The 22,697-nt window shown below is 42.2% G+C and overlaps 2 protein-coding genes across 2 annotated transcripts; both read left to right on the forward strand.

Moving 5' to 3' along the window:
- The first annotated feature begins 110 nt into the window (after window positions 1-110).
- Window positions 111-13,670, forward strand: LOC103374507 (mothers against decapentaplegic homolog 4-like). Its single transcript, XM_008304598.1, has 11 exons — window positions 111-227; window positions 3,409-3,657; window positions 7,867-8,044; window positions 9,379-9,507; window positions 9,584-9,790; window positions 9,977-10,096; window positions 10,194-10,247; window positions 10,316-10,499; window positions 10,603-10,771; window positions 10,917-11,052; window positions 12,656-13,670. The coding sequence occupies exons 2-11, from the start codon at window positions 3,415-3,417 to the stop codon at window positions 12,859-12,861; spliced, it is 1,626 nt and encodes a 541-aa protein (XP_008302820.1). The 5' UTR covers window positions 111-227; window positions 3,409-3,414; the 3' UTR covers window positions 12,862-13,670.
- Window positions 13,671-15,647: 1,977 nt separating this feature from the next.
- LOC103374508 (acidic leucine-rich nuclear phosphoprotein 32 family member E-like) lies at window positions 15,648-22,335 on the forward strand. Its single transcript, XM_008304599.1, has 7 exons — window positions 15,648-15,827; window positions 17,995-18,144; window positions 18,573-18,695; window positions 19,279-19,438; window positions 20,438-20,568; window positions 20,659-20,725; window positions 21,388-22,335. The coding sequence occupies exons 1-7, from the start codon at window positions 15,774-15,776 to the stop codon at window positions 21,465-21,467; spliced, it is 765 nt and encodes a 254-aa protein (XP_008302821.1). The 5' UTR covers window positions 15,648-15,773; the 3' UTR covers window positions 21,468-22,335.
- Window positions 22,336-22,697: the final 362 nt, after the last annotated feature.

Genomic DNA, 22,697 nt, shown 5'->3' on the forward strand with positions numbered 1-22,697 from the left:
TTCCCGAAGTTTATTTTGCATGTACTCTTATTGTCGTAAGGCCCAGAGGAACCAGACTTCCTGTTATGTCTGGCTGTCTGTGACCCCCCCACCTCACCATCCTCCCCCTCCTCCTCCCGGTGAGACTCAGACCGTCTGGATCAGACGGAGGACACACCGACACACCGAGCTCCGGTCCCACCGACAGCAGCAGCGGATCTCAGCCGAGCGGAGAGCGCCGAGTCCCGGTGAGTGAAGCTGCGGCTGCCTGCTGAGACTCCGGAGCTTTTTATCAGGACAACTGTTGATGCAGCGGAGACAGTTGGAGCTTCACACGGACGGAGAGACAGACAGACAGACGGAGAGACAGAAAGACAGACAGGCAGGCAGACAGACAGTCTGTCAGCGGCTAGTGACGTCACTGATCAATCACGGTGACGTCATGTTATTGACAGTTTATTCGTCTGATCAGAAATTAATGAAGGTTCACAGGATGTCATGCCTGTCTGTCTGTCTGTCTGTCTGTCTGTCTCCGGTTTTTTTTGTGGACAGTTTGTTCAGCACTTTGAACATTAATGCAGACTGCTATATGTACATGTAATATGTACAGTGTGGTTCCCTCCAGTGTTCCTCACAGGTTCCTTTATGTTCCAGTGTAGGTCTGCAGGGGCAGGTAGGTCTCAGAGGACTGCAGGGTTTCGTTTCAGGTGCTCTTTTTATGTTAATTATAAGCTGCCTGTTCAGCAGGGTTCTGCGTGTAAACATTTTGTTGGCTTTATGATGAGTAGAACCACAGCGAACCATTATTTCGCTCTGGATGATTCTCTGGAGGAACCAAACAGCTGTTTGATCTCTAAAATGGTGAAACATGTGGATCACTGTTTCCTTAAATGTCTTGTTTGATATTCAGTTAACTGTCATAGAGGAGGAAAGAAAGCAAAAAACATTCACATCGAAGAAGCTGCAAACAGAATTTAGACAGTTTTTATTAAAGCTCAGGATTCATGCATATCGCTCTCTGTCTGGATTTAAATTAGATTTTTTTTTGTATAGGGTCTGGTAGGACCAGATATTGGGTTGTGGATAAAACAAGATGTTTATCAACTTGGACTTTGGGGAACACTGATGTATGTTTTCAGCTTTTTCTGACATCTTAGAGAACAAACTGATTAATTCATCCAGAAAATATTATTTAAAAAACGTATTTGTCACAGCGTTTGACTGAACCTTCATCACACCAAAGTCCATTTTAAAAAGTTCCAATTTAAAGCCAGACAGACAACATTATGGATGAACCCTGATTTTTAACTCTGACTTGGTCACCTGCTGCAGATTTTTTAGCTTTAATGCTACAGTATGAAACACTGATCGTCAGTGGTCCCGTTCACATCGTCTTAACGTTGCATTGATTCTGATCATTTATTGAAAGTCGCTCTACCTGTATCTTCTGATCAATAATCAGAACACAATGACTCCGTGATATCAGGGGCCACAGCAGCAACAGAACCTCCATCTGAAATCCTTGCATGGAGCCCGAGGCCTCCGCCTGCTCTGCTGTACATTCTGAAGGCAGAACGAACCTGAAGGTTTTTATCTTGTTTTCTTCGTGATCGAACATCTGTTTCATCGTTTTAATTTTAGTGAAACTTGTTCCATTATTAAGATATGTTATGTTTATCTTGGATTTATACTGGATTGTTCACATCAGATTTTAATTTCCCATATGTAAAACTGCACAGACCGTACAAATAATAATCATCAATCAATGGAAATATCATAAACTAACTGTCATATGGTGAACTGGGAGCCTATGGGGCTCTGCAGCAGTCTCTGATAGAAACTCTTTTATTTTGTTTCACAAGTCAACTCAGAAAAACCTCTGAAACCAACTTTTATCCTCATAATCAATACGTCTGACAGGTTCATTATTCTGTGCAAAAATGTCAGAAAGTTGTCATAAACAGATTCACATCCTAAAACTCAGAAATGTTGAGTTTACTGTCAGTAAACTGAGAAACCAGCAAATATTCACATCAAAAGCTGCAGCAAATTCTAATTTTGAGAATTTTACGGATTTTATTCTTCAGAAACACCATGAAATCAATATTATATTACACTTTCTGATATGGACTCATGGGATGTTTTTATGGATTTGTCAGCATGTCACAAACAGAGAACGTTCCTACAACATCTGCTAACGTTACCTACAAGTTCTAACTGTGTTTTAAAGTAGTAATCTAATGTTTAAAGAACGTCTTAAGAATATTTATCATTTCAATATCGTTCCTATGGGGCACTTTTAGACTTTTAGCTGCAATGTTCAGAGAACGTCGGGACAAGGTTCTCAGAATCATAGATTATGCTCTATGATGACAAAAGAGGGTTTTGGTTGTCGAGACCTGTCATGATATTTATAAAATGTTCCTGTATGTGATCATGTAACATGATATATTAACAAAGATGGAACATTTAGCTGCAATGTTCCTTTGAGAATGTCGTTGAGAAACACATTTTAGAACATTCTTATGTAAAATGTTTTTCTAATGATAACAAAAGAATGATGTTCTCAGTGCAACTTTCAGAAAACATTTTCTAAACATTATCGAGGCCTCAGATGACAGAACGTTTTTAAAATGTGTCTGTACTGTGATATAGCAAAGGTAGAACATTTTGCTTTTGGTTGAGGGAACATATTATAGAACCTTCCTTATAAAAACAATTTCCAAGTGATGAAGGATGAAGGATGAAGGATGTTCTTCATGAAACTTGTGGAAATCGTTAAGATGTCATTGAGGCATCACATATCAGAACATTCTGACGTTACTCTAATGTGATGTATTAACAAAGGTGGAACATTCTTCCTGCGATGTTCTGAGGAAGATTAGGGGATGATGTTGAGGGAGCCCATTGTAGAATTTATAAGACGTTCCCACAATGTTTGATGATAACAACGTAGGAATGTTCTCAGTGCAACATTCAGTTTCAGAACGTTAGAGCATCATGGCCGAGCAGTGTTAGTACGAAACGTTTTAGAACATTACTTAGAACTTTAGTTGTCCTGAATAAAATTTAAAAAAAAAAAAAAACATTCTGAGACCTAAACAAAAATGTCTCACTGAAAAAATTGGGACTTGCAGAACTTTCTCAGAACATTTGTGGAACATAACATTCTAGCTGATAAGTGACAACATGCTGCAGCTGATTTAGAATTCAACTTTTGATATTTCGATGTTCAGTGTTTCTGAGTCACAAATATTATTGATTGGTTATTGATTAACCTGCTGTTATTTTCTGGATCAATAGTTTGACTTGAAAAACGTAACAAAAACACTGTGATATTCACAGATTTAACTTTGTGACTTTGAACGCATTTTACACTGAAAACATCAGCAGAGAAATGTGATGTTGGTTCTGTCCATCCTCCATCAGGTGAGCATGTCGGTGCTTGGCTCCGCCCCCAGCAGCGCCGACGCCTGCCTCAGCATCGTCCACAGCCTCATGTGTCACCGGCAGGGCGGCGAAAACGAGGGCTTCGCCAAACGCGCCATCGAGAGCCTGGTGAAGAAGCTGAAGGAGAAGAAGGACGAGCTGGACTCACTCATCACCGCCGTCACCACCAACGGAGTCCATCCCAGCAAGTGTGTCACCATCCAGAGAACGCTGGACGGACGGCTGCAGGTAGGACGACTAGAAGGTTCCACTGGGTTCAAAATGTTCTGAAGGAGTTTTTCAGGAGGACTTAAACTGATCCATGTGAACTCCAGTGGTTCTCAGAAATGCTTCATGGAGTTGTATTTGAAAAAAGATAATCCAGTTGGTTATTAAAATGCTTTGAGGGTTCTTAAGAGCACTGCAGAGGTTCTTGAAGAGGTTCTAGATGTATACGGAGGGGTTTTGTGGTTCCAAACAAGTGTTCCTACCTCTGAAATTCCTACTGATAAATGCCAGTAAAAACCTTCAGAACCTGACAAGGACAATTTCAGAGCGGAATTAGAGGAACAGCTCTGGTGCTTTCACTGGTTCTTGAAAAGTTTCCAGGGGTGCTTAAGAGACAGCCGTGGCCTTAGAGGATGATGGCTTTGGGTCTGAGGTCTTTGGACAGGTTTATAATGTTCTTCTGGAAATCCTTGTAGTTTCAGTGGATTATTCAGAAGGTCTCAGGTCGTTCTAATGAGGTTTTATTGAAAAACAATTGTGGTTGAAGGGGTTTATGTATTCTTAAAAACATTTCAGGGCATCTTGAAGAAGTTATATAGACTGGAGATGGTTCTGTGGTTTCTAAAAACACTTCATAAGTTTACTCAGGGAGTTGTGTGGTTCAAAGGAAGAATCCTAGTTCTTGAACAGGATTGGCATAATCCAGAGGATTCTTAAGGGCTTTGGGATTCTAAATTAAGTTTTCAGAGATGTTTGTAAGAATTAGGAGCTGAACATCTGAAGATACTTGACATGGTTCTTAAAAAGGTTTCAGGGGGTTCTCAGGAACCTGTTGTGGCTGCCATTGGCCTTGAAGGATGATACCTTTAGGTCTGAAGGTTTTTGACACAGGTTCAGAATGTTCTTAAGGTACTTCCAGGGCTACTTAAGCAGATCCTCGGAGATTCCAGGGGTTCTCAAAGATGTTCCAGTCTGTTCTAATGAAGTTTTACTAGAAAACAGATGAACAGTGATTTAGAATGCTTCAGAGAACCTTTAAGAGGTTCAAGGTGCACTGGAGAGGGCTTTGTGGTTCCAAAGAAGGGTTCCTTTTACTTTAGTAGGATCCCGATAAGGTCCAGAGGTGGTTTGGGGTCTTGGATTAGGTTTTATGGAGAGATTCCTGAAGGATAAATGAGTATTTACTTGTTAGGTTGAGAACAGCTCTGATGAACTTCTAACTGTCCTTGAAATGGTTTTACTGGTTCTTGAAAAGGTTGAGGGGTTCTTGGAAGGCTGATGTGGCCTTAGGCTGCAGGTAGAACTCTACAGGGACACAGTGGAGTCAGATGTCAGAACAGGTAACCAGGTGAATAACAAGTCTGGCAGACTGAGCTTTTTATTGTGTAAATGAACTTTGCCCAGTTCCACCTGATCACAGGTGAGTTTACATGTGTGTTCTCCTGAGGTTCAGGTGTTACTTGCTGGGTTCTAGGTTCCATGTGTCTCTGATAATAACATGGTGTGTAGCAGCAGACTGGGTGTGTCTCACTGTCACAGTAATTATCAGACCAGAAGACGTAAGCATGGATAAGTCTGTAGCAGGAGCCATCAGACCCACATCAGAGCCTTTTAAGTTCCAGCTGAGCTCCTCTGAGAACCCCAGCAGCTCCACCACTTAGAGCCTTTTTAAGGAACCAGTAGAATCATCTCAGGATTTCAGAGGAACAGCTCTGATGGTTTCACTTCTTCTTTAAAGGGTTCCAGGGGTCTTCATGAGACAGCTGTGGCTGGGTAATGGCTTGGGGGAGGAGATTTTAGCGCAGATTCAAAATGTTCTTCAGGAGATCATTGTATTGTCCACTGGTTCCCAAGAAGGTTCACTAGTTTCTGAAAAGGTTCCAGGAGGTTCTCTGGAGAATGTTGTGGCCTTAAAGGACAACAGTTAATTATTAAGTAAATGTTTTAGGTCTGAGGTTTCTGGACAGGTTTAAGATGTTCTTAAGGAACTCCCAGAAGTACTTCAGTACTAAAGGGTTTCCTGTGAAGTCCACGGGTTCTCAAGGAGGCTCTAGAATGTTTGAATGAAGTTTTACAGGAAAACAGTAATCCACATGGTTATTAACAACTCTTCTGTTTATTTTGAAGAGATTGTAGGTGTACCGGATGAGTTTTTAGTGGTTCCTAAGGCCATTTTAATGACTCTGATGGTTTAGTCAGTCCTTAAAAGATGATGGCTTTCACTCTGAGATTTTGGACAGGGGCCGACTGTTCTTAGGGAGCCTCCAGGAGTACATAAGGAGATCTGTGTGGAGTCCAGGGTTTGTGAAGGAGGTTCTAGGCTGTTCTGATGAGCATCCTCCTCCTCCTCCTCCTCCTCTGGGTGAGGAGGAGGAAGCTGTCGTGTTGTTTTGTCTGGATCACAGGAAGTGGGTGGAGCAAAGTGAAACCAGACGGAGTGTGTGTTTGTGTGTGAACACGTGTCTCTGTGAGGACCGCTGAGGGTTCCTCAGACTCTGGTTCTCTGTGTGGGACTTTCTGAGGCTCCACATGTGGTTCCAGGATTTTGGTCAGAACCAGGTTCACAGAGACAGAAGGAGACAAATGTTCTGTGAGCCAGTTTGTTCAGAGAGTTCCACTTTTCTGCTGAAATTGAGCTTAAAGGATTCTAATTTAGAGAGAGGCAAAAAGCACAGAAAAGTTAGTTGTGATAACTTATGTTCCTTTTATCTTTCATCTCTGTCATGATTTCAACTTAATAAGTCACATATTTGACTTTTTATCACATCATTTTGCTCTTTTCTCATGGCTTAGGTTCAGTAAGACAATGTTTGTACTTCATATCTCTAGTCTTAGTTGATAAATTGAAGATTTAACATCAATATATTTGCTTTAGTTGTGACTGACTGCTGTTTACCTCCTGAAATAAGCTTAGTATCACATTTCATTTTTCTCCTTAGTGTCTTTTCTGTCTGCAGGTTTTTGTGCTTCCAGCTCTTTAACAGATGAAGAGATAAACACTTCTTTATTTTCTGTCTGCCTGGATTCAAACCACAGAAGTTGTTCCTGAATGTGTCATCAGGTGGAAATATTCCACATGTTTTGTGCATCATTTTGCAGAAATGAAGTCTGACGTGTTTTCTGTGTTTGGAAAGTTTGCAGTCAAACTGAAAAACTTGATTGATTGTGTTTTGTTCTGAGGTTTGGATGCAGTTTGTGAGTGAACACGGTAACGTCAGGAAACAGAAACAGATTTTATAAAACTCTTACTGAGAGCAAAGATCACAAAGAGCTTTTTCAGGATGAATAAGCAGGATAAATCAAATTCAGCAGGATTGTACACAATGGTTCCAGTAAAAGGACAATTTCAGAACAGTAGAACAGACAAGCTGCAGAGTTAAACTGGTTCTTCTGGAGGTCTGTCAGATTCAGGCTGCAGACTGATGCAGTGTGTGTCCATGTTGTGTCTGCAGTGTGTTATCCTGCCCTTCACCTGTGAACACACAACACACTGCACTACAGCCAACACACATTAAGGGCGATTAAACTTCCATATTACCGACACACTGCGTCATCAAAGGCCAGTTTCATTCTGAGTTTAAACTTTAATTTGATATTTCTGACCTTATTGTTTTCACTCCAAGACAGAAATAGGATGCTTCAGTTTTACGCAAAAACTTCAGAACAGCTGCAGATACTGAGCTGCTGTTGACTATCAGATAAAAAACATCAGGCTTAAATATCACTCATCAATATGTTTTGACTTTAAAACACACAACAACAACAACAACAACAACAATACGAATTGTTAATAGCAGATACTGTAAACGTGTTACAGTGAACACAGATCAGACAGTCTAAACGTGTTACAGAGAACACGGATCGATCATCTGCTCCATGTTCTCAGTAACATGTTTAAAGTGCAGCAGACAGAGCAGGACTTTGTGCAGCTGAGGTCAGACATGATGTCATCATGGTGGTTTGTCCTCATGATGTAACTCTGACACACACACCGAGCACGCACGTACGCACACACACACACACACACACACACAAAGACACCCACAGTGTTTCCATGGTTACCTCTGCTCTCCATGACTCAGTTTGTTCTCACAGAGTATATTTAAATTTCCAAAACGGATGTTTCTGTCTCACCTGTCGGTCAGTATGTCTGTCTGACTCAACTGTCTGTCTGTCTGACCTTTTTGTCTGTCTGTCTGTCTGACTTGCCGGTTTGTCTCACCTGTGCAGGTCGCAGGCAGGAAAGGTTTCCCTCATGTGATCTACGCCCGTCTGTGGCGTTGGCCCGACCTCCATAAGAATGAACTCAAACACGTCAAGTTCTGTCAATTTGCCTTCGACCTCAAATACGACAGTGTGTGTGTCAACCCCTACCACTACGAGAGGGTGGCGTCGCCCGCCGCCACAGGTAACACTGGATACACACCTGACACACACCTGGAACACATCTGGAACAGACCTTCTGCAGTCACATCAGTGCTCATGTCTGATCGGTCCACAGTAAAGATGACTTATACTGTCATAGTGCCTCCAGAGGCAGAACCTGGAACTGCAGAACATGCGGCTGCATATTTACCTGCGTTTCAGTCTGAAGCTGACGGTCCACTGAAGGCTGGATGTCTGTTGTGGTTCCTGCAGCTCTGATGGAACCACAGCAGCAGCTCTGAGCAGTGTTTGTGTTTCAGTCTGTCCTCTGAAACAGAAACAGTCACTGTGTTTAGTCTGAGTGTTATTTCTGTCGCAGCACTCTGAGAACACATCAGGAACACCAACAGAACATCTAAAGGCAAAGCGTAGTTCCTGGATTTGAAGGTTCTGTGGAGCTCAACAGAACATCGCTGCTCAAAGTGAAGCTTTGTGTTGCTGCTCTCAGACTTCATTAATCCTCCTTCAGTTACTCATCACTTCATTGTACCAGACTGAAGCTGGAATTCATCCCAGATACACAAAAATGTGACACTAAAAGGCTTCAGCTGGTTGTGATAGTTTACTGGTTGAGCTTGTGTTCTATCTGCTCTCAGATGTACGTCGCTTTGGATAAAAGCTTCTGCTAAATGAAATGGTAGAATTGTAGAATTGTAGCTGCACAGTTAATCAAACATCAATCATGATCCATCACATTGCAAAATCAGTTTCTTTGTGGTTTACTTTTTCCCCTTTGACTTTGACTTTTTATCTCATATTTTTAAAAAGAAATCCAAATTTTTATTTTTTTCCTCAAAAATTTTACCAAAAACTTTTTTCTTTACTTCTATTAGACTTTTCTTGATTTTCTGACTTTTAGTCAGAATTTTTATTTATTATTTTTTTAATAATTCAGACTTTTTCACATTTTTCACGTTATTTTTATTTTCTTCCTTCTTTATAATTTTGACTGTTTTCTCTGCCAAGGTGAGAGTCGAGGTTCAGGTCTGTTTTCAGTGTTGCCTGTGTCAGATAAACTCACCTAGTTTCAGGCAAATGTGACATCAGAACTCCTTGTGTGACTCTGTTCTACCTAATGCTTGGTCTCTCAGCTGCTGCAGTAACTGATGGAGAACAGAGGCTTCACTGTCTGTGAGGCGTTTAGGGAAAATCTGGAAACTGCAACATCTACTAATGACTTTGAGGCATTTAGGGAACACCTGGAAACTGTAGTGTCTGTAGATAAGTAGGTTCAGTTTAACAGATGCTCTGAGTTCAGTTGAATATCATCTAAAGATGATGACAGTCCCCCCCTCCGCCCTCCCCGTCTTCTTTCAGGTCCTCAGTCTCTGATAAAGGAGGAGTTCATGCAGGACTGTCTGCAGATCGACCTGCCCCCCCACACAGACCCCTACAGCCAGCCCCGCCCTGGCAGCATGTATCCCAGCATGCCTCTGTCTCCTCCAGGTCAGTGTGGAGTGTCAGCCTCTCAGAGCGGTGAGTTCAGGTGTTCGGGTGCGTTAATGCTGCTGTGTCTCTGCAGGTAGCAGCTCCATCACACCTGCCGGGGGTGTCAGCGGGGGGGTGGGCGGGGCTCCTGATGGCCCCGGGCTCCTGCAAATCGCCCCCCCTCACAACCATGGTAACCGGACCCCCCCGCCTCACCTGAACCCACCTCACCCTCCTCACCCTTCAGCCGCCGCCTCTCCCCACCAGCAGAGCCCCGAGTACAGTGGCCCCCCCAAACCTGGTACTGGATCAGTACTACATCTGTACAGCCATTTGCAGCAATAGTAACTGTAGCAGTAATGGCAGTTATACTAGTAGTATAAATGCTTCCAGGAGCAGTAGGACTACTTGTATTAGTACTAATGTCTGTTATTGTATCAGTAGTATTATCTAACAGATACCTGATGTGTGTCTTGTGTCTCTGCAGTCACCTGGTCAGGTAATAGCCACGCCCCCTATAGCCCTGCAGGACCTCAGCACAGTGGGCGGAGCCACCAGCAGCAGGCGCCGCTACATCATCATCACCACGCCCCCAACACACACTTCTGTATGACATCATGTGATGACTAACATCAGTGAAGAATTACTGCGATTTATGTAGTACTGTGTGGCTGCTGTAGCACTGAGTGTGTGTTTTCCTTCAGGGTCGCAGCATCACAGCACTGCTCCGTATCCTCAGCCGGTGTCCAACCATCCAGGTGAGACACCTGTCCTCAGACGTTCTCCTCTGTCTGTCCTTGGCCTCATGTCTGTGTTTGTCCTGCAGGTCCAGAGTTCTGGTGCTCCATCTCCTACTTCGAGTTGGACGTTCAGGTGGGTGAGATGTTCAAGGTCCAGTCCAGCTGTCCTCTGGTGACCGTGGACGGTTATGTGGATCCTTCAGGTGGAGATCGGTTCTGTTTGGGGCAGCTGAGCAACGTCCACCGAACCGCTGCCAGCCACCGCGCCAGGTGATCAGTCCGCCCAGTCTGAACCAATCGGCTCAGTCTGACCAGCAGGAGAAGCTGTATCTCGGCTGGAATTATATTTAAAGCGAGTGTTGGTGTCCTTTAGGCTCCACATCGGTCGGGGGGTGCAGCTGGAGTGTCGGGGGGAAGGAGACATCTGGATGCGTTGCCTTAGCGACCACTCAGTATTTGTCCAGAGCTTCTATCTGGACCGGGAGGCGGGCCGAGCGCCAGGTGATGGAGTTCATAAGATCTACCCTGGAGCTTACATCAAGGTGAGTCAGTGTGAACAGCAGCTCTGTTTTTCATCCTCAGTGTGTTTAGAGTTTACACAACGAAGAAGCTGAACTGTGTGTTGCTGAGACACTGAAGGAAACATAAAAACTGTCATCTGCCTTTGTGTCACCCGTCTCGCTGCAGGTGTTTGACCTGCGACAGTGCCACAGACAGATGCAGCAGCAGGCAGTAGCAGCTCAGGCAGCTGTAGAGACTCAGCCGGCTGTTGTCAGTTCGATCCCTGGTCAGAACAGTTTGGGAGGAATTTCACCTGCTGCCAGTAAGTATCACCTGAAATCAGCATAATACAGTATACACGTAGGGAATCTGTCAGAAAGAGGAGCACCACCTGCTGGACAGATGTTAGTACATAATACAATTCTCCAAAAATAAAACGTTTCTGAAAACCAGATTCTATAAAAACCAAAAACTTCTTCCCTCCTGGTTCCAGCTGATTCTCCAGGACAGACTCAACTGTAGCCAACAGTGAAAAATTCAGAGAGTTTCCAGGTGAAGTGCTGGCAGTGTTTTAACAAAGCAGAGACGAGATGACGAGAGACTGAGAGGAAGATCTAACCTATATCAATAAAATAAATGCAGCATGGCTCAACAGGGAGCAAGTTGTTGGAAGACACATTCAGCATGGTGAAACATCTCTCTACAGTTGATGTGCAGAGTAAAGAGGCTGTAAACATGAACATAGTGAAATATCTGTAGTATGTGTTGATTTTTTTCTAGTGTTGGTGGACACTTGGAAACATGTTGATTATAGTTTTTTTTAAATGACTAATCAAAGAAATGTCTCTTTCTCTGATTTGTTTCATTCTAATTGTGTCTCAGTGACAGAAGACATTGCTGAGTTCTCTCTCCTTCTTCATGGTTGTTCTGTTTCCACAGAGCTGCAGGACTTTAGATTGCGGGAAAAATGAGCCCATATTGAGAAAAGATAAGACAGAAACTGCTGCTGGAGTTCAGGGGGTTAAACTGCCTCCTGAGGGACAATAAATATATTTGAACTGAGTTCAACGTCTCATATTCAGTAACAAGTGTCTCTATATTTGAAGATTCAGCTCAAGTTTTGAATGTTGAGACAATCAGACACAAATAGTGATTATTGATCTGTGAAGTCCTGCAGGGTCTTTAGGACAAATGATTGAACGTAACCACAGCTACACGATGTCGTCTAATTACAAAATCAAACATGACATGTTATGTTACATTACAGACACGTCTCCTCACCTGTACTCTGATGTTCCACTCTGTGTTTGATGTGGTTGAGTCTTTGTTCCTCTGAGTTCTTCCTCGAGTTCAGAGAATTAATCACAGAGCAGCTGTAGCTTCCAGCACTCAGTAGGTAAAACAGTATCTCCTATAAAGAGAACAGAGGATTTTAATGTGTGTCAACATCAGTCCAGGTTCCTGCTGCTGCAGGTTGCACAGTGATGTTCCCACGTGGCTGAACAAGGCAGGAAACATTTCATACAGTCTGATCAAACATCTGCTGGTTTTTCTTTATTTTCTAACACACACTCAACATCTTTATGTTCTAACCTTCATAGTGGCCTTTTCCACAGTTCAAATATAAATAACCATATTGTTCATCTTTGTAGAACAACAGGTGGAAATTATCCTAAGCCTGCAAAACAGTCAACATCCCAAAATGTCAGAAAAAAAACAGTTAAAACATTTAATATACAATGTCTAATGCAACTTTACATATATATAAAGTTAGTCAGAAACAGTTGAATAAAATGTAAATTTGAATTAGTCAGGATAAGTTAATTATTAACACTCTAAGTGCTTAATCTTAATATATAAATTGTAAACTTGTACACCTGAGCATAAACCTGTCCCATGCTTTATTGCGTGTTCCCCTCCCCCAGGTGTTCGCTCGGTGGCAGGTCTGGGCGTGGACGACCTGCGCAGGTTGTGCATTGTGCGGCTGAGCTTCGTGAAGGGGTGGGGCTGCGACTACCCGCGGCAGAGCATCAAGGACACGCCCTGCTGGCTGGAGGTTCACCTGCATCGAGCGCTGCAGCTGCTCGACCAGGTGCTGCACACGCTGCCACCGCGAGAACACGCACTCTGACACACACACCTGTGGCGGAGCAATACCTGACAACTGATATCTGATGCCTGAAGACTGACACCTGAAAACTGACACCCGACATCATGTACAGTCAGTACTGATAAGCTCCGCCCACATTCTCCCCCTCGCAGGTGTTAACAAACACACCGTAGCACCTCATTGGTCGTTTTAGACAATCAGCCAATCGCAGCATCTCATCCCTGCTGTCATTCATATCAGTTCCCATGGATACCAGCGGCCAGGGTGACACAGTAGAGAGCCAGTTCATACAAGTTATTGCTATTATTATTATTCCTGTTATTATTATTCGTCTGGGGTGGCAGATTTCTGTGTGGCTGATACAGACAGATGAGCTGACATCGCCCTCTGCTGGTTGGTTGCAGTGCCTGCCATAAGCCCCGCCCCCTATACAGTTACTAATCTATCTAGAAAATGAATAATTTGGGTGAAGTGAGCCTTTGACTGCTGGAAAACATGTTGACAATCAGCTGTTACCAAAAACAAGCCCATCATCATGTCTCTCATCATTTTTTCTATTTTATTTTGGTCTTTTTATTTTGTGTCGGACGGTTTCCTTTTCACTTTATAATTTATTTTTATCATCTTCCAAACTTTCAGCCCTTTTTGATTACATCATATGTTGTGTCCACTGTGATTCCTCTCTGACCTGTCAGATTATTTATTCTGTCATCAGGTTTCTTTCTATCTTTTATCACGTTTTATATTTTATCTTTTTTATACTGAAAGGATCCAAAATTCTGTAACATGTTGTTTATTCAAATTAAACTTTTATGATTAAAATAAAAATAAATCACTGCTGCTTGTGCATCTTTGTTTTCTCCTAGTTTGTAAACATTGAACTGTAAAATTAGATTCTTTATTCAGTTTTTATCTTTAAAATACTCTTTATAAAACTTTAGACTTTATAGCTATTAGAATTTTATTTACACATTTCAACAATGATTTTTATTATGTTTGATTGCCCTTAATTTCAGTATTTTATTTTTCTGAGTGATAAAATGAAGTCTTTATTGTATCCTGTAACCTGAGCCCTCCTTGTAATGATTAAAACTTTATTTTTATCTTTTTTTTTTTTAAACGGAGTTATTGCAAAGTAACCACAGCTGTAAAATAAATGTACACTATAAAAATGCTTTTAAACAGTTTTATTTATAAGATTTTTTTCAACAATTTACTTTTATTTAAAAAATCTTTACAGTTAACTAACATATAATGGCTAGTGAAATCACAGAACGATCATTTACATGCTGACTGTACAAAAAAGGTCCAAAATAAGTATTTGTACAAACATTAATTAGTATTTTTACAAGATGTTACTGTAGAATTACACTGTTTTCCTGTATTTAAATAAGCTAAAATAATAATTTGCAGATTTTTTTTTTAAAAATTGATTTTACAGTTCCTGAACATTGCAGTATTTCACCATTGAACCTTTATATTTTTTGTTGTTTGATTTGATTTGTTGTAATTATTTGAATGACTTTATTAAAGTTTCTGGGCAGACTGCTCTGAGTCCAGTTCTGCTCAACATGTCCTCAGCGTGAAAACAACAGAAAACCTCTTTATTTACTCATTTTAGTTTATTTCTGCTGCCAGAGAGTCAACCAGCAGCTAATTTACGCAGCAAACAACCACAGAACAAGAGTTCCACAACATAAAGCAACACAGCACCATGAGGACTGTCAGCAATGACTTCATCATTTCATGTTAATATTTTAAATTTGTTGTGAGGATAATTTGTTTTATCCTACCGACTTCGTTCTTTGGATGGTTCTCAGCTGGAATATTCATTTTCTTCAATCTTCTGCAGATGGGGATTCATCTCGTCAGCCAGTATTTTGGTTTTTCCACAGACATTCATACTGCATCCATAAATGTCATCACCCCAACACTTTTTGCACTCATGCAGCCCCATATCATCACACTATCACCTCCATGCTTCACTGTCAGGACTATGCATTCACTGTAGTCGTCCTGGTCAGGTTCTTAGCAAACATGCTGGACTCCATCTGACCCCAGCTAATTTATCTTGGTCTCATCTGTGTTTAACTGATTTGCTCACTGATCTTCCTGAATCCTTCTCCATCTTCCAGAAGTCTCACAGTCAGATTTTGCAGATCCTCTAGTTATTTTCTTCTCCATAAAGAGTCATGATGCAGACATGCAGATAGTCACATTTCATAGGTCCAATACTGAGAAAGTTCTGCTGTTCACTGCTCATTTTAGAACCATGTTTGTGCAGTTAGACTGACTGGAAATCACAGGTGTACTCATTTTAATTTTAAGGGATCGCAGGTGGATGCTTTGAGTTTCTACTTTTGACCCTGAATTTTCAATATAGTCTTTATAATGATTAGTTTCTGATTGTTCATCAAAGGAAATATTCTACTTCGAAATAATAGTGTTTGTACAGTGATGCAGTTAAGAATCATTTGACATTAAAGTGATTTTACACAGAGATGCTGTAATAAACTGTATTTACCTGCTGACTGTACTTTATGAATGAAAAACAACTTGAAGGTTTCAGTAAAATATGGCGCCAATAAGGACAAAGAGTGAGCGCCTGTAGAGTTTAAATGTTTCCTTCTCACCTTCTCATTGGTTACCTTAAAGTACCGCCTTTGTACCTCCAACCAATCGTTCACAAAAATTCTACATAATAAGATGATAGGGAGGGCCCTATTGAGTGGCTCACGTGTGGACCAATGAGAAACCGTGATACAACAATATATGAATATTGATGAGCAGGGGGCGGGGCCTATGAGTGGAGGTCGGGCAGCAGCGAACATGGAGGTTTAGTTCTCGGCTGATGTCCACCAGAGCAGGAGGGCCTCACTAAACCGTTTCACTTTTCCTTTGTTATACTTTGTTTTTTCCGCCCTTCTTTCGACATGGACATGAAGAAGAGGATCAGCCTGGAGCTGAGGAACAGAAAGCCCACCGAGGTGAGTAACTCTAGCCGCGGAGTTTAGTTATTTCCTGGACGGACTGGTGGAGGATGCCGAGTCCAGCCGACATGACGATGCTGGAAACACTCGGTAGGAGCGGACGTCGAGTTTCTTTGGCAGCAGCGAACCGAGCTACTCTGTCCGACATTTTGTCTCCAAAAGCTCTTTGACTCCAACATGGAGGAACGTGCGCTGTGCTCCAGCAGCCCGCCGCGTGCAGCTGTGCTCCGTCTCGCGCTCTCACTTATTGCCCGCTCGTGGGGGAGAGAGAGACTCGCGCGAGCCACCAGCAGCTAGCATTCGAGCTAACAGGACGAGCACCGGGCTGCTAACAGCCGCGGCGGGTTACCGGGCTGACGGTCGGCGCTGTGCTCGGTCTTAAAGAGAAAGCACAGTCGCGCGTGGTTTCTCGTTTTCGGTTGAATTAGTTTCAGTGCCGTCGGTTGACCGCAGGACCGAGCGGACTCGTATTTTAACCTTCAGTGTAGAATAGCTGGTTATTCTCGATGCCTAGACAAGACTCCATTTGTAAATCCCCAACTTTTAAGTTAACTGGGACACAGCCAACGAAGGTAGTGTGCTGCAGCGTCTTTAAAGACATTTTACATGTTCTCAGCTATTACAGTTCTGTTCGGCTCACACTTGGATCAGAATCGGCGCTTTTTTGAGGGTGGACTGTAAACTTTAGTGCTTCAGGCTGCTGTTCCCGCCCACTCCGCTGTGTTTTGGTAGCTGAGCTCTGAGATGTTTCTAATCTGATGGCGCCTCAAGCCAAACTCCATTCTAAAATTTCTCACTTTAAAGTTTTATTTGAACAGACCGCGGTGCTTTTCTGCCCCTCCGCCATTAGAGGCTGTTTAAATCTTATCGGGCACGCAGTTCCGTCGGCCACACTTAATCCAGACTGTAAAGTTAAGAGGAGGCTGGGCCGCTGTTCCCGCCCACACGGCTCTGTTTTGGTGGAGAAGCTCCACGATGCTCGTAAACTGGTGGCCAGACTCCATTTTAAAATCCACAGCTTTTAAGTCGACGCAGTTACAAGCCGAAATGTTGTCTGCCCCACCACCTGTAAAAGTCTGATGCATTTCCTGAGGTGTTCCGGGTCGGTTCGGCCCACTCTAAATCCAACATCGACTCGTTATTCGGATCAGATTTAAAGTTTGCAGAGTGGTTCAGCGTGCTGCTTTCTCCATTCCACTGGGTCTTGGTGGTACAGCTCTGGTCCAGCGGTTCTAAAATCACACAAATCTTACGTGGAGTTTGGTTTGAGGCGGACCTAATTGCTGATCATGCACACAGCGGAGCTGTTTTCAGTTTGGTTGATGAAGCGGTGATTATTCGGAGTGTCAGCACAGTTTCCCTCCATTACCGAGACTCTGCCGTTTACCGACGTTGACGCACAGTCACACAAACAGCTGTGGTATTGACCCTGATCGATTGATCAGAGGTGTTTAGGTCACATGGGTCCCTCCTCGTCTTGCCTACCTGCTTTCATGTGTTCCTCTGTGCTCAGGCAGACTGAATGGACAAAAACTGTACTAGAATAGTTTTCTTACTTTAAATTGTTTTTACTGGCTGTTTAGTTACTTTGAACAACTTGTTCTCTAGTCTAGTCAATTCTCTGATTTCAGTTTTATTCTTCTTTTACTGTTTTATGGTTAAACATTCTAACAATAATTTTCTGGATTTCAGTTTGGTCTATAAAATAGAATAATGATGAGCAGTGTTTTCCAAAGCTCGGGTCGCCGGTGTGAATATCTTCTGTTTCTGTCCTCCTCTATGACAGTAAACTCAATACATTTGGACAAAACACTTGTCATTTTGGACTTTTTATAGACAAAAAAAAACTGATTCACCCAGATCAGATTATCAGCTGTTTGCTTTGATGTTAAGTTTGATTATTTCATATATTTGGGCATATTTAAACTAACAGCAAGGTATTAACAAACGGAAGCAGAAGAAAAGGCACAACCTCACTGTAGCATTTTATTACAGCAGCCATCAGTAACAGCTGGACACAGAACTGAATGACTGAATTGACTATTGTACCTTCTCTTCACTTATAATTTACATATCCTGTTATTTGGGTTAATTTAATGTCTGCTTCGGTGGCGTTGGGCTGCAGTCTGTGTTGGTGACGTCTCACATGGTGTATTGTGTTCAGGTGGCGGAGCTGGTAGTGGATAACTGTCGCTCAGGTGACGGGGAAGTGGAAGGTCTGACGGATGAGTACACAGAGCTGGAGATCCTCAGCATGGTGAACGTCGGCCTCAGCTCGCTCGCCAAACTGCCATCGCTGCCCAAACTACGCAAGGTGAGTTCACCTGTGCTCATCACCAGGTGTCTCTGGACAGCCCCCCTTTTATTATAGAAAAAAATAGTTCATAAAAGTAATCATTACTAACATCCTAAAACTGAACTGTCAGTTGATCTATAGAATACTGTGTGTACATTGGTGCAGCTGTAATGAACCAAGCATAAGTATTTCAGTACTTTAATTACATCCTACTCAATGCACCTAAACACTTTCAGTTGAGTATCATTATTTATTGTATTCTTACAGTGTGTTATTCTGCACTGTTTAATAACCAGCATCCTAAAGACAGAACCAGCAATCAATGACACAAGGAAAACAATGTAGCAAAATACATGAGCGGGGTTATTTCTGCAAACTGTTTCTGTAGAGTTTGTATTGTGTTGTTTTGTTGTGCCGTGTCAGAATGAGTGTTTGCTGTGTTTCAGCTGGAGGTCAGTGATAACACCATCGCAGGAGGTTTGGACACACTGGCAGAGAAATGTCCAAACCTGACGTACCTGAACCTGAGCGGGAATAAAATCAAAGAACTGAGCAGCATCAAGGCGCTGGTAGGTCTGAGCAACTGAAACACCTTCAATCACACCTGCAGCGTCGGACCTGATGGCTTTAACTAAATACTGCAGACTTGAATGTTAATATTATTAAAATCAATCCAGTGAGAAAATGTGTTGACGATTAGCTGTAGTACCTGGTTGTTCCACTGGATGGAGCCTCGTACTGTTTAGTACAGTAGACAACAGAGGAGGTGTCACTCAGACTATAGGCAGTTCATGTTGGCAAGCAAAGAGCATTGTAGGAGTTTAGCTCGCAACAGGCACCATGACATTGACTTATGTGGAGGTTAAAGACCTCCAAGCAGAGTTAATATAATCAAAACCACCCTTCATTAACACAACAAGAACATTACTAAAAATTTGCCACCCTAGTAGAGACATATTTTCAGATGCATAATTTCTTTCAAAATGTTTACACTTCTCTAATAATTATTCTCCTTACCTACTAGTACAAACCAGCCCAAAACAGATTGTGCGTACAGGTCAAACAGAAGTTTTCCAACTTGACAGAGACTTTTAAAGACGCTGCTTCGGTTTGGACTGTTTATCTGAGATGTTCTGTGGTGTCGTCCTGCAGCAAAACTTGAAGAACCTGAAGAGTTTGGACCTATACAGCTGTGAGATCACCACGCTGGACGACTATAGAGAGGGCGTGTTTGAGCAGCTGCCACAGCTTACGTACCTGGACGGATACGACCAGGAGGACAATGAGGTGCCCGACTCCGAGGCCGATAACGGTGAGTCCAAAAATACCAGCCACAATACAGGTTGAGAGACCTGCAAACACTGACTGAAAAGCCGGTATACACCAACCCAAAAAAACAACACACTGACCAAAAAACCTGCAAACACCTCCCCAAACGCAGACCGAAACACACACAAATGCTAACTTACACCTTGACTAAAAAAACCAAACAAAAACATATTAATACAAAACCAAGCGCCGACCAAAACGCCCACAATGATTAAAATTGCCTGCAAACATCAACTCAAAAGCCGACATAGAGACTTTAAAATAGCAATCAAAACGCAAGACACAGACAACGGTGAGCCCAAAAAACAGCCGAAATACAGACAGAAACACCTGCAAACAGTGACCCAAACAACAACAATATATGTTGGGATTATTCCATCAGATCATCAGACTTCTTCTTGACCACCTCTAATCTGATGAACTTTTTGCTATAAGAAATATATCTGTATGTTTAAAGTGGAATCTGGATTTTTAGATTGATTTATTGAATACTGAATGTACTGGGAGGCTGCAGGGTGGCGCAGTTGGTTAGCACTGTTGCCTCGCAGCAAGAAGGTTGCCGGTTCGTGTGTGGGGGCACCGGAATCTTTCTGTGTGGAGTTTGCATGTTCTCCCCGTGCAGCGTGGGTTCTCTCCAGGTTCTCCAGCTTCCTCCCACATGGTCCAAGAACATGTTGAGTTTAATTGGTGATTCTAAATTGTCCGTAGGTGTGAATGTGAGTGTGCTTGGTTGTCTGTCTCTAAGTGTAGCCCTGCGATGGACTGGTGACCTGTCCAGGGTGTCCCCTGCCTTCGCCCTAAGTCAGCTGGGATAGGCTCCAGCCCCCCAGCGACCCTAATGAGGATTAAGTGGTGTATAGATAATGGATGGATGGATGATTCTAGACACACAAGTTCTAATGGATGGATGAATGTACTGGAATACAAAGTGGATCCTACAGGAGATAAATTTACAGTAAAACATTTTGATGTTTGGTTCCAGACGATGACGATGAAGGCGGTCCACATGGAGACCTTGATGACGACGAGGACGATGAGGAGGACGACGAGGAGGGCTCCGACGGAGACGAGGATGAGGTCGGCCTGTCGTACCTGATGAAGGAGGGAATCCAGGTGAGTCTGCATGTTGTTGTTCCACTGGTGACCTCTGGGCGGCGCTCTTCATCCAGCTTACAGTTTCCTGATGGTATTTCCTCCTTTCAGGACGAAGAGGACGACGGCGACTATGTGGAAGAGGAGGAGGACGAAGAGGAGGAAGAGGAGGATGGAGGTTTGTCATGAAAGGAAACATTTTGTTCAGAAACACAACATGAGGAGGTTCTACTTGTTTAAACAAGTGTTTCTCCTAAGAGCAGAACACTCGGCGTTTATCCGCTTTATTCTTCATTCATTCTCACAAAACACTAAATTTTTTGCAGCAGTTTTTCTTAAAATAATAAAAAAAATTGTTTCTTAACTTTAAGCTTAAATCGTTCTTCCTCACAGAGCAGCAGTACTTTGTTAATCATTATTACACATGTAGAACTTGATAAACTGTTTAATGTAAATGTACAGTGTTTTATTGACACATTACTACTTTATTCTTGAAATAATTGTATTTTTCTTGAAATTATGTGACCGTTGTTAGACTGTACTCTCAAAATATTCAGATTATTATTTTTATTTTAACTAAAAAAAATTACACATATAGAAGTAGATCAAATTTATTTCAAAATGTCCGAATTTTTTCATGAACAGTTGTTCATAATATTCGGACTTTGTTCTTTTATTACAGAGCAATCTTTGGTGTCAGTATTTTTTCTCTAGTCAGCCTTTTGTTTTTATCCTATTATTTATAACTGCTTATCGACTCATTTATGTGTCATTGTGTTTGTGAAACAGTTTCATGTGAAATATTTGAAGTATCTAACTGTTAATTTGTGGTTTTGTCAGATGAGGACGGAACAGCTGTTCGAGGGGAGAAGAGGAAGAGAGACGCCGAGGACGAAGGTGACGATGATGACGACGAGTAGTTGGACCGCCTTCACTCGCTATACCACCTGACCCCGACCTCTTCTCAGACTCCGCCCCCTCCGATGACCTCTGACCCCTGTTGGCCTCAGAGCTGCAGACTGGCAGGAGGTTCAGCTGAGATCAGGTTCAGGAGCTCACTCACCTGCATTTACCTGCTCATAGCTGATGACGTCATCGTTACCTTGGTGACGTTATCAGCTGACAAGCAGGTAACTAATCAACAAGCTGACTGATCAACAATCCTGATTGGTCTTAAGTTTTTCTACAACCACAGCTGCTGTGAAATCTTATTGATTATCAATCAGCTGACCTCAAACACATCTGACAGGTTTGTTTCTCAATAGTAAAAAAAATATACGAATATGTATAAACTATTCAAGTCACATCTCATAATGTTAAAGTCTCACCTTCATGATTATGCATAAGTGATAATACTGGAACTTAGGTTACATCACTTTAATATTAATTTCATTTTGTGCTGCTTTCACTTTGGTAAAGCATTTGAACAGAAACACGCTGCATTGATCTAAAAATAGACTTTCAGCGCCGCCATTTTCTCACTTTCGAGCATTGTTAAATGAATCATTTAGCAATTTATTGATCTGATATCGATCAAGTCTTCAAATACGAGGTGTGATCAAAAAGTTCAGAGTCTGCTTCTGTAAAATTCAAAACTGATTTAAATTTAATCTCCATTTCACTTGAAGTGTCTTCTTGTGCAGTGATGCTCTGCTTCCAGAGCTCCTGCAACACTTACAACATTCCAACGTAACGGTGATTTTATTGTTGTGGACAAAAAAACCAAATGCATTTTCAGAGTGTCACAATTCAGATGGTTTACTGATCCGTCCCTAACCCTCCAAGCTCTCAGCGGTTTGTCTAATTTTTCCTCACTGTGGCTCAGTTTCCACTGCAATATAAAGTCCTGCAACTCTGTGGAAGCAGAACAACCATGAAGAAGGAGAGAGAACTCAGAAATGTCTTCTTTCAGTATGACACAAAATGATAGAAATCAGGGGGGGAAAAAACAACATTTATTTGATTATTTATTTTACAAAAGTGTAAAAACGTGGAATCAACAAGTCCAACATGTGTCCAAGTGTCGACAGATGTTACAAACACTGGGGGAAAAAATGGAGGCTGCACATACTATAGATAATAAAGTATTTCCGTGTTTACAGCCTCTAAAAACTTTTTCTCTCTATCAGCTGTAGAAAGATGTTTCACCA

Source organism: Stegastes partitus, unplaced genomic scaffold, assembly GCF_000690725.1.
Source record: "Stegastes partitus isolate 25-593 unplaced genomic scaffold, Stegastes_partitus-1.0.2 Scaffold2260, whole genome shotgun sequence".
Classification (NCBI taxonomy): Eukaryota; Metazoa; Chordata; class Actinopteri; family Pomacentridae; genus Stegastes; species Stegastes partitus.

Bases quoted from the DNA above. Each gene is read 5' to 3' on its own strand.
- LOC103374508 (XM_008304599.1), top strand. From the start codon at position 15,774: ATGGACATGAAGAAGAGGATCAGCCTGGAGCTGAGGAACAGAAAGCCC. The intron at 19,439-20,437 runs GTGAGTCCAAAA...GTTTGGTTCCAG, and splicing joins CGACTCCGAGGCCGATAACG to ACGATGACGATGAAGGCGGT. The intron at 20,726-21,387 runs GTTTGTCATGAA...TGGTTTTGTCAG, and splicing joins GGAGGAAGAGGAGGATGGAG to ATGAGGACGGAACAGCTGTT.
- LOC103374507 (XM_008304598.1), top strand. From the start codon at position 3,415: ATGTCGGTGCTTGGCTCCGCCCCCAGCAGCGCCGACGCCTGCCTCAGC. The intron at 9,791-9,976 runs GTACTGGATCAG...GTGTCTCTGCAG, and splicing joins CAGTGGCCCCCCCAAACCTG to TCACCTGGTCAGGTAATAGC. The intron at 10,248-10,315 runs GTGAGACACCTG...TTTGTCCTGCAG, and splicing joins GCCGGTGTCCAACCATCCAG to GTCCAGAGTTCTGGTGCTCC.